The sequence below is a fragment of the Trichophyton benhamiae genome (genome assembly GCF_000151125.1).
Source record: "Trichophyton benhamiae CBS 112371 chromosome Unknown Abenha-G-c-312d04.f1, whole genome shotgun sequence".
Classification (NCBI taxonomy): Eukaryota; Fungi; Ascomycota; class Eurotiomycetes; order Onygenales; family Arthrodermataceae; genus Trichophyton; species Trichophyton benhamiae.
This window is the reverse complement of record NW_003315104.1, coordinates 1-11295: the sequence shown is the minus strand read 5'-3', so window position 1 is coordinate 11295 and position 11295 is coordinate 1. Positions and strand designations below refer to the sequence as shown.

Below are 11295 nucleotides of genomic sequence, written 5' to 3'. Positions count from 1 at the left end.
CGGAGTATCCAAAAGGGATCAATCAAGCAGTATCGTTCGTCGTCTTGGTCTTCTTCAGCAGTCAGGGGTAGATAAGAGCTTCCCAAGGCCTTCTCAGCGTCTCTGCCTGGGGTATATCGGGTTTCAATATAGCAGCAGAAGCGAGCCGGATGAGCCCGCCGGCTGGAGGTTCGAGCGGTCGTCGGCGATTCTCCGTAGAGCCGCCCCACTAAGCGCCACTAAAAAGCTTATCGATAAGCTCTTCCCGACGTTGCGTGCCGGACGAAGCGTCACGATAGCTCTGCCGGCCAAACGGAGGAGCTGGATTCGAAAGCAGTGGGCAGCAAACTCCCGCGGAAAGGGGCAACTCCTGAAAAGCTTTCCAGTCCATCTGACACGTTAGGTTTTGTGGATGTTGGCCGGTTTCCCGAGCTAGTAACTAGAGCAGCTAGTGTTAGTATACATGACCGGAGGGAAGGACCTGGAAGTTAACATGTTATTCCTTCATTATAGCTGGGGGACTACATTGAAAGTGAGGCGCCAGCCATGGCTACAGAAAGTACAGATACAAGCGTCAGTTGTCAATTGATTGAAATAGGTATTTTTGTTATGATATCAGTGTTTGGAAACAAAAACAGTCAGCTTCCTCGTGACGCCCAGATATGGTTTCAATTCCGCACTCTTCCTTTTCATGCTCCACCTGGCGTTCGACATTGACTATTTTCTACATAGTGTGCAAGTACGGAGTAGTTCATTTGCTTCGCCCGTTCTTTCGATTTCCCCTCACATCTTCTCAGATGTCGCCATCAGCGATCCTAGCGGGAATGGTTAGCGAAGGAAGGAGAAAAAAGTGGATTGTAAGAGGCACAAACTTACCGATAAATGTGGTGACAAGTCTGGAGCGGACCTGGCAGATATCCTCAGGAACCAACCATATCGTGGCCCCCATCTTTCTGGCAATACTGATGGCAAGCTTTGCGTTAGCATAGCACTCCTCGTCTGTTCGTCCGGGGGTGACAAGGTCATAGTCGACATAGCTGCTCTTCATTCCGTTGAGGATATCGAGCAGGAAGATACCGGTGGCGATAGACTGGTCCTTGAAACTGCGGATGCTTGAGCTCTTTCCGCCCTTGCGAGACATGTCGTTGGCCCATCGAATCATTTCATTGTCGGTGATTTCACGCTTGCCTAGTCGCTCAGCGAGGGAGGACAATGTGTTGGTAATGTCCTTTCTCATCAGCTGCCAGACTAGGCCGAGAGTGAGGGTGCGTTGGCCATCCGTGATGTCAGCCCCCTGAATGCCCACGAGGGAGAAGCGGTTTTGTTTCCCGATCTCAATTACGTAGTTGGTGTTCTCCACGGCTTTGAACCGCATCAGCTCACCGCCCGACGCGGGAGGCTTGTTAACGTGCCGCCAATTAACGCTGTTCGGGATGACCTTGTCGTAAGCCTGGAGGATAATGGTTCCATCCCTTAGGTCGTTGAAGAGCGAATTGACGGCTGGCTGGACGTCAAGAGAGTTCAGCCAGAGAGTAAATACACGAGCTTCACGCTCTCCTTCGGCGTCAAAGTCTTCCACCTCGAGCTTGTCCTCTTCTGTAATGGGCTCCAGTCCGGGGTGAGTATTGAACAGATTGGCAACGAAGGCAAGGTTAAGCTTAGGGTTTCCGGCCACAAGCGAGGATGGTGTCAGGAACTTGCGGCATTCTAGCAAATCAGCGTTGTCTAAGACCTGTTCGGCACGCTGCAGCAGGTCACGGGTCTCGAGGGGCTTCCGTGAGCAGATATCAGGGGCCAGCTGGTTCAGCAGGATGGTATAGTTCTCTCCATCTTTAACATCAGTAGAGAAGTTTGATACTCTAGCGTATACGTTAGCTCCCATTGATTGCTCTTCCTTGGACAAGACAGTACTCACGTTCTGTGCCATTTGGCATTCTTCAGGTGATAGTTGAACCAGCGCAACAAGATCTGCTCAGGAGGCAGACGAAGGAACTCGTCCAATGTCTCGTCATCTTCCAGTAATCTGTACAGCTCGGGGTGAAGCTTTATATCAATCTTGCCGAGCAAACCACGACGAATAACCTGCCAGATAAGACCGAGAATAAGATGTTCTCGGACCTCAATGATATCTCCGCTTCCAATATTGACAACCGAACATCCAATGCCCTTTGCTGAGTTGATAACGATGTTATTGTTCTCGGTCATATGAAACGCATTAAGCTGCTTTATTCGTGTGCCAGGTCTGTTCAACACTCGCTCGTCAATAGTATCGGGCACACTGTCGTTGATAAGCTTTGCCAGCACCAAACCATCCTTGCACTTATCGAACATCTCAAAGGTGTCCGTTGGGAAGGGGAGCATGTGGCCGATATCCGGGTCGCCGGCAAGCACGGCGTTGATGTGTCTGGTGAACTCGGTTCTCTCATCTTCGTTGATGGTATGTGTGACGTTCGCAGACGAGCCCTGAACGTGGATCTTTCCGCTGATGCTTCCCTTGGAGGCATGTCCATGGCCGCCGGAGACATGCGACGAGGGTTTGGAGGGAACGGGGGGTGCGGCACTGGCGGGTTGGCCACCGCTTCGCAGTTTTGCTATCAACTATACACTGTCAGCATCCACTGTATTATTCGAACATATTTCCCCGTAAATATTCAGTCGGGATGCAGGAGTTCAATGGTCACTGACGTCAACGTAATCCTCGAACTCAACCCGGCGAGAGCTATCCAGCTCGACCTCCTTCAATGTCTGCCGGACGACATCGTACGGCAGTCTCTCTGAGGCCTGGGTCGCTTTGATTGTCTCAGCTTCGTCGAGGTAGCCCTTGTCGTCTACGTCTAGCTTGTGGAAGGCATCTTGGAGGGTAAAGATCTCGTTCTGCTGGAACTGCGGGTATTTCCTATTGTAACTCCCAGTCAGTTATATCTCCGGCCACAACGGCTTGATCTGCGCTCTGCTGACCTTTGGAGCTTTATCACATTCATGGCGCCGTCTTCCTGTCCTGTGTCTCTTTGGCAGCCGGATATTAAGTAGCTGTTGGTGATTGTCGTTATATTGTTAAGGGATAACTAGTTAACTAGTCGGAGGGGTAACTAAAACGGAGCAGCCTGGAGGTTTGCGCTGGGAGGATCGCGGTCGACCACTGGTTTATATAGATGCGCGGAAGCGAGCGCCCTTTTTGCACCAGCCACAGAGATACACGACTGCTCAAGGCTCCAGGATTCTTCTTCTTCTTCTTCTTCTTCTTCTTCTTCCTTTTCCTTTTCCTTTTCCTTTTTGCTAACTTGATCTTCTTCTGCAGCGTCACCTCAGCGCCAACCAAGGCTCCGCCTCCCCGCTAAGCTGATGACTAAGCCGCGCCGGCCTCTCTTCTCGTTGATTCAGTGGAAATCAAGAGTGAATAAAGAATAAATGTCCGTCGGGAAGAAGAGCGGCGGAAGAGCATTGGAGAGACGACAGAAAGACGATGGAGAAAGATAAACCGAGAGAGTACGGAGCATCCATTGTAAGATAAAGAGAAGAACAACACACACAGAGAACAGGAAGAGAGCGAGAGAGATCCTTATATCACCGAGCGAACCCGCATGATCTCGCCTCAGAAAAGAAGACCACAGATAAAACAAACACCAGTCCATCCATCATTTGCACACATTGAAGAACATCTGCCCGCTTACTTCCCCTTGACCAAGTCCTGGACCAGGTTGAGCGTCTTCTCTGGTCTCCCGGGGTGCGCAGAAGCACTTTTCCTTCCTTGTTGACGGCAAACACGCCGCGGACGGTGCCTTTGGGGGTCTTCTTCAGGCCAAAAGCGCCGATGAGCTTGAAGAATGGATCACACAGAAGCGGGTAAGGCAGCTTCTGCTTGGTCTGGAACGTCGTGTTGGCCTTGGGAGAGTCGCCAGAGAGTCCGAAGATCGAGAGTCCAGTCGAGGTCAGGTTGGCGTAGTCGTCTCTAAAGGCGCATGCCTGTCTGGTGCCTATATATTATTATAAACAAACACACTGTTAGATGGAGACCCGTCTCTCTCTTTTTATGGCAATTGAGAAGGAGAGCCGACTTACAGCCAGGAGTCGAGGCCTTGGGGTAGGTAAACACGACGACGCCCTCTTTGCTCTCCTCCAGCAGCTTTCTGAAGGATGTCTTTGTGCCGTCATTGAGCTCGATCTCAACCTCGAACTGGCTGAGGTCGAGGACGTCGCCTTCTTCAGGGACACGGCTGGCAGCTTTCTCCTCAGCTTCTTCACCTTTGTCCTCTTTCTTTTCCTCCTCCTCCTCCTTCTTCTCCTCGGTTTCCTCTTCCTTCTTCTCTTCCTTCTTGTCGGCCTTCTCAGACTCAGCAGGAGCAGCAGCAGCGGCGGCGGCGGCGGCGGCGGCCTTCTTCTCCTTGGGCGCGGCCTTCTTGGGCTCAGCTTTGGCGCCGGCCTTGGTTCCTCTCTTCGCCTTTGGCTCTGCCACTGGAGCAGGAGCCGGCGCCTTGCGTTTTCTCAGCTCAGGAGCCATCGTAGGTCTGTCTATCTGGTTGCTTTGCAGCGGATGAAGGGAGAATTTGGTGGAATGTGTAGCGAAGCCGGAGAAAGAAGAAGAGAAGAAGCGCGCACGACTGGCAGCAGAAGAAGACAAGGTCGCTAGCTCGTTTCTTCTTCGTCTGCTTCCTTTACCGCGTCCAGGCGCGAGCTCGCCTCCTATAATGCGTCTGTCTATCGCCTATCTATCGCGTTAATTCTATCTCTGCTGCCGCTGTCCTGAGCCCAGCTGGCGCTCGCCCAAGGGCGCTCTCTCCAGCCCGTCGAAGAAGCGCCCACCCAAGTATAGACCGCCAGCGACAGCCAGCCATCGTAGAACCACCAGCAGACTCCCAGCCGGCCCCCCCAGCCCCGGCCGTCCATCTTGTAGCGCTGTGCTCCAGTAATCACCCCATCTTTCGCTGCATATCAAATCCGCTTCTCCGTCTTGGNTCGCTGCTCTCTCTCTCTCTCTCTCTCTCTCGTCTTGAGTTGTTGTTTTTTTGACGTTCGAAGCCGGCTCGAGCTTGGCGTTTTTTTTGCGCTTCGAACTCTCGTTTTGCTCGCTGGCTTCGGCTTCTCGACCAACGTCAAGAAGAAGAAGCAGACGAAAAGAACCACAGGAAGAGCGACCAAGCCAGCGTCTTTGCTCTGATTCCGGTGAGTCCCACGCAGTCTGTCGTAGTGCACAGCCCTAATTGAGTGGTTACAGGAGATGAGAGCGTCCAAGATCCTCCAGAAGGCGTCGGCCGCCTCGCACGTCGTCCCCGTCAACCAGGTCCGTACATCTCCAGCACCAGCACCAGCACCAGCACACACTTATATCCCCATCTGCGCCCATCAAAGACCTCGTTTCCCCTCATTCTACGACGAGGCTAACACGGTTTAGAAATACACTGTACAATCCTACGGCATATGGGAGAGAATCCGACGGGCCCTGGCCGTCGACCCTACTCGTTCGTCCGGTGTCCCATTGAACGCCCAATTCCGCAACCCGGCCCCAGGAGCCCTTGAACCACAGACATACGACGACCCCGTCACTATCCCGGCAGCCGACCTCGCTGACAACCCATACTGGAAGCGAGATGTGCGAAGAGCCTACCCACAGGCCAGCGTGGTGAAGCAGGCGGATGTCGTCGGACTCTTGACATACGGCAGCAAGGCCGAGCCCAAGGACAGTCTTCTTGCAGGTGAGGCGGGCTCGAAGCAGCTGGTGCAGACGCAGCAGACGGCTGAGGAGCGTGGACTGGCTGCGCATTTCGAGGAGAAGGCCAGCTCGGGAGCTGAGGTCCTTGGACCAAGTGGGATGCCACCTCTACCTGCTCACTTGAACGCTGGAAACACATATAGCCTCCCTTCGGAGCAGGCCTATCCTTCAAAGTAAGTTGATATTCTCAGCTGTTGCATCACTCAGTTCTTCCTATTCTAATCTAACCGCATAGATACCCATGCCGCACTTTTATCTAGAACCACACAGCTAGGTCAATAGAATGGGCAGTTCATTGTTCTCTCTCGCTCTCTCCCCTTTCATTTCCGTCTGTAGAGTACTCAATTTACATTCTTGACATTGCTTTCTCTTGTCTTAACTCGTCTATTGGATATATTGGCTTATAGTTGGGGAAACATCTGCTACCTGCACAGGCACCTCCCTACATCAATTCCACATGTATAGAATAGCCATGTATGAACATATTTCTTCTATCTACCTTCTCTCTACGTTTGTCCATGATACCTTATTTTTCCACAAAATCGATATTGATAGTCGTATTATCAATATCATCCCTTGGCTATGATTAAGGCAAGACATCCCACCAAACACGACAGCAAGAAACTATCAAACATTAAAGCCAGCATCCAGCATCCCACAAGATCCTCGAGAGCTTCTAATATCCCATATCCTTAAACCGTTTGGCCGTGCTGTTGGCTTACATGGGGGCTTTAAGTTTCCGCACAGAGAGGCGATTTTCGACCAAAAAAAAAATCATGAGAAAAAAAACCTCCAAATTATCAACTACGACAACCAAATAACCAATATCACCCTCGATAATAACCACCAAACTCACTGAAGCAGTTGTTAAATTCTTCAGCTTTCCATGGGTGACATCGCCGAGCAGGCATCTGCGCCAGTTTTGGACTCTCTCGTCCCACCCAGAGAGATTCAATGTGCAGGCACCAGCACCGTCTCTCTTGACGGCATACTCAACCCACCATTACAGCTAAGAGAAGACCTAAGAAACGGCTGCGGCGGCCAAATATGGCCTGCAGGCGTCGTATTATCGAAATACATGATTGAGAACCATGCCGCCGGCCTCCAGGGCAAGACAATGTACTAATCACGTCCACCCATCCCCTTTGATTTGATTGAAAATTTGATAAAGATAACTGCAAGAGAAAAAAAAGTATTGAATATTAACCAAACCTCCCGGACGGAAACTAACATATGAATGACCGTGGCTAGAATCGAATTAGGTAGCGGAAGTGGCCTTGTAGGCCTCGCTGTCGCCAAAGGATGTGCCGTCGATTCACCAATCTACATCACCGACCAAATGGCCATGTTCGAGCTCATGAAGCAGAACATCGAACTAAACGGGCTCAACGGCTCTGTACACGCTGCCTTGCTTGACTGGGGTGACGAAGGCGCTGTTCGTGCTTTGCCCCGGGCCAAAGTGATTCTTGCAGCGGATTGTGTGTACTTTGAGCCAGCATTCCCGCTACTGCTGACGACTCTTGAGGTGCTGCTGGATGAAGAGGATGTAGTGTGTTATTTTTGCTTTAAGAAACGGCGTAAGGCCGATATGCGGTTTATCAAGCAGATGAAGAAGAAATTTGATGTCGTGGAGGTGACGGAGGGAGTTGACCGGGACGTCTGTAAACAGGAGAGGATATTTTTGTATATTCTTAGACAACGAATGGAAAAGCCTTGAGAACGTCTGAATATTCAAGTAAAAAGTAAAACCTTTGATTCTTTTATTTTCTAAGCCTCTACCAACGCCGAGGGTATGCAGGTACAGATGATTTTGTATTTAATATATTCACAGCTTAAGGTTCTCACGGCCCTTGGAGGCAGTGTCCTGGATTTTGTTCCCCTGGACGTCGGTCAAATTGCCTCCCTTGCCAATGACTTTGACGCCTCCCTTCTTCAAGTTCGAAACCAACTCTTTCTTCTGCGATGAAGCACTGTCAGGCTTGCTGGCAGCTGCTTGGGATTCCCTCTTTCTCTTCTTCTGTGCCTCACGGCGTCGACGATGTCGTAGCTTAGCCTCCTTGCCCAGCTCGTCCTTGGCCAACGATACACCACTCTTCAACTTGATCTCTCCCGCCATTCTAGTTTCACTTGGGTTATATATCTCATGAGGAGCCATGTTTCCAGATGCAATACCCGATTCACCACGAGTAGTTGGCTGAGCATCTTCCATAGTGATCGTATCGACATTGGATACCACGTTAAGATCAACCTGAGGCCTCTTGGGCTTGAAGTGCCAGTTCGATAGGGTGTCCAGCTGAGAGCTAATCTGCTCCCATAGCTGAATAACCTCATTGTGCTCTTTCCGTAGCTTTTCAGCTCCCTTGTCGATGAATCCCGGGTCGGTGGCACGTAGATGGTCCTGCTCATATAGCTCTGCAAGACTATGCTGAGGTTTCGTCTCGTCTAGCTCAAACTTGCGCTTAGTGGCTCCGCCCTGTTCGCCAATAGCAAGTGGTCGACGACGGATAATATCATCGAACTCCTTAGTAATGATCCTGCGTTTGATGAGCGATTCGATATCGTTGCTGACCTCAGTCGTGATGATGGGTACTGGCTTGCCAACCCGCTCGAAGTCCAAATCTTCTTCGATCAGTGAGTTGATTGGTCTGGCATTGCTCTGAGCTTCTCCCATCAGCGTCCAGTCTTTCTTTGCAACATTGGCAGCTTCTAACCGTCGGATCTCATCTGCGATCTGTGCTCGCCTTTTTTCATGACTGGACATGTTTTTTGACTGCTCGCCATCCATAGCATCGTCTTCCCCGCTCATTCCATCATCGTCAAACAAATCTCGCCGTACGTTTGCCATTGCTCGATCAATGTCCGCATCTATATCTTCTTGAGTTTGCTTTGTCTGTTTCGATTTGGATTTACTAGCATTCGGTGGAGGATCGAAGAAGTCTTCATATTTAGCGTTCCGGGGGTCATCGTTCAACCCCATATCACCATCTTCATCCTCATCTCCTTCTTCAGAGTTGGCGTCGGGTATTTCCATATCAAGGTCCAACTCGTCCTCGTCCATATCATCTTCATCTTCATCATTTCCGTCTTCGTCCACAGTTCTCTTGTCTGGTATATTTGGCAGTGCGAGGGGGTCCGCATCCCAGTCTATATCCTCCTCGTCACTGTCAGCATCGGTATGCGGGCGCCTGGAATCCCGGTTTTCAAAAAAGGCTGACTGTTTGTTAAATTCTTCTAATGAGAAGAAATCATCGTTCAGGCTATGGGGATCGATTTTCTTCTTTTTATCGGGACGCGGGGACTCGTCTCCCTCCAAAGTTCCGTCTTCTTTTTCTTCTTCTTCTTCCTCCTCCTCCTCCTCAACCTCTTCATTTTCTTCCTCTGGTAATGGTTCGCCATAGTCCTCACCAAAATCGACTTCTTCCTCATCTCCCAAGTCCAGCATTTCTTCGTTGTCTTCACTATCTTCACCGTCCTCCATTTCCTCATCGTCTTCCACATCGTCCGACATACTCTCGTCATCCTCAGGGAACTTCGGTTTGGAAGGCCTGGATAATGCCGTATTTCGTTCATTGAACCTGTCCAGGTCCCGGGAAGATATTGTCAACGCTGAATCCAGGATGCGCTTCGCTTGCTCCCATATCTGATTGTGGTTGAACCCATTGACATGGAGCTGATGGGCTTGGGGGACTGGGGTACGCTGCTTCCGTTTTTGTCCACGCTGCTCTTGTCTCAAGTCCTGTGTAAGAGAGTCAAGATATCCTTTTGCTGCAGCAACTGATCCGGAATATAGAACAGGAGATGGCTTTAAAAATGCTTCTAGATTGGACATTGGAAGCGCCGCCGTACTGGCAGCTGCATCATTCTGGGAGGACATTTCGAGCTGTATATGAAAGGAGGTACCGGACAATAGGTAGTTTCGTTGTATCAGTATCAAATTCGAGTCCAACGGCAGTTGCGTCAAAATCGTCTCTCACGTTGCGCCTTGGGTGCGATCCCACACAACTTCGTTTGCCGCTTGAGGTCCAGTTGAATTTTCACAATGCCTAGCAGTAGAGCGCAAGACGTAAGTGGAAAACCCCCGTGTGTCTCAAAACCACTCTCTGCAACCTGCCATCCCTCGGGTCGAAATGCGATCTTCCTTATCACGATGAAATTTGTCTCGCATAAAAAATGTTCAAAGTCGAAGCTTCGAAAAGTTTAAGTGGAGCCTCAGTCACGTGAATGTTTATCAAAGAAGCAAAAGACAAACAGAAGAAAAGAAGAAGAGACGAAGAGAGTAGAAGAAAGAACGGAGTAACGAGTAGAGATGGTGAGGAGCGAGGAAACGAGCAAGAGAGGGGTAACAAGAGGAAAGATAGCGGAGGGTCGGAGGTGAAGATAGGAGATTGTTATGGGCCCCTACTATAACTAAGATTATCGTGTCTTTAACTAAGCCTTTAGCTAAGTGTTTACCTGGCTTTAACTAGAGCTTTAACTGGAGCTTTAACTAAGGCCGCCCAGTTCCAGCAGCCTTTAACGGAAGCTTTAACTAACTTGAATGGGTCTTTAACTGGAGCTGCAACTGGCTTTTAACGGCTTTAGCTCCATACTGGAAATATATAGCTTTAGAATATCGTAGTATTATTATAACTATTATATAGAATACTAGAATTATATTAATCTATTAATTCTATAATATTATAGTAGCTTAACTATCTTTAATATTCTAATAAATAATATAATATTAATATTACTTATATATTAATAATAAAAAAAATATAATAATTATACTAATAATAAAAAGAATATATTTATTATATAGTAAATTAATAGCTTTATATTAATATTACTTATCTAATTAATTTAATATTACTAATTATAAAAATATTAGTTATTATTATTATTATTTATTTAAATATATATATATTTATAACTTATCTAATTCTAATATTATATTATAATAAAGTAATATTTTAAATATATTATATAAATATAAATAAGTAGCCTAAATTTATTATATATTTTTTAAAATTTAGAATAATTAAAATTATAAATAAATTTATTTAATAAATAGTAGAAAAATTAATAATATTATAGTTCTTATTTATAGTTTATAAAATAGATAAATAAAGAATATTATTATATATAATTTATTCTACTAATATTATTATAAAAAATATTCTCTATTTACTATTTAAATAATAAATAAATATACTAGTAATTTATATTATTTTTACTTCTAATATATAAAAGTAGCTTATTAAATTATTTAGAGCTAATATTATTTTTTATATTTTAAAAAAAAATATAAAAATAATCTTCTAAAAAAATTATAATAAAATTTAATTTAGCTTAATTATAGATAATATATTCTAATTTTATTAATATAAAATATAGAGATATTATAAAAAGTAGTAAAAAAATAGTAATTTTATAAATATAAAATAAAAAATATTAAAAAATTATATTTTATTTTTTATTAGTAGCTAATTATTTATATTTAATAATAAATATAGAAAAGTTAAAATATATTATAATTTAGATATTATCTTATTAATAATATTAATAACTATTAAATATAAATAACTTAATATTAATATTAAATATTAATAATAGAATTTTTATAATTA

At 46.5% G+C, this 11295-nt stretch overlaps 4 protein-coding genes across 4 annotated transcripts, besides 1 other annotated feature; 2 read left to right on the top strand and 2 right to left on the bottom strand.

Annotated features, from left to right (window-relative positions):
* Nucleotides 1-586: 586 nt before the first annotated feature.
* Nucleotides 587-4477, bottom strand: ARB_07670 (uncharacterized protein; the record flags this gene model as incomplete). The annotated part of the gene is made up of 9 exons (XM_003013904.1): nt 587-696; nt 856-1838; nt 1895-2577; nt 2665-2862; nt 2938-2977; nt 3076-3271; nt 3459-3537; nt 3718-3953; nt 4039-4477. 9 exons carry the CDS (start codon nt 4475-4477, stop codon nt 587-589), a joined length of 2964 nt encoding a protein of 987 aa, XP_003013950.1.
* A 717-nt stretch (nt 4478-5194) lies between these two features.
* ARB_07669 (uncharacterized protein) lies at nt 5195-5863 on the top strand (the record flags this gene model as incomplete). The annotated part of the gene is made up of 2 exons (XM_003013903.1): nt 5195-5257; nt 5369-5863. 2 exons carry the CDS (start codon nt 5195-5197, stop codon nt 5861-5863), a joined length of 558 nt encoding a protein of 185 aa, XP_003013949.1.
* Nucleotides 5864-6923: 1060 nt separating this feature from the next.
* ARB_07668 (uncharacterized protein) lies at nt 6924-7403 on the top strand (the record flags this gene model as incomplete). Its single annotated transcript, XM_003013902.1, has 1 exon — nt 6924-7403. One exon carries the CDS (start codon nt 6924-6926, stop codon nt 7401-7403), a length of 480 nt encoding a protein of 159 aa, XP_003013948.1.
* A 108-nt stretch (nt 7404-7511) lies between these two features.
* ARB_07667 (U3 small nucleolar ribonucleoprotein Mpp10) lies at nt 7512-9560 on the bottom strand (the record flags this gene model as incomplete). The annotated part of the gene is made up of 1 exon (XM_003013901.1): nt 7512-9560. The coding sequence occupies one exon, from the start codon at nt 9558-9560 to the stop codon at nt 7512-7514; it is 2049 nt and encodes a 682-aa protein (XP_003013947.1).
* A 1674-nt stretch (nt 9561-11234) lies between these two features.
* Nucleotides 11235-11295: a repeat region (AT_rich region).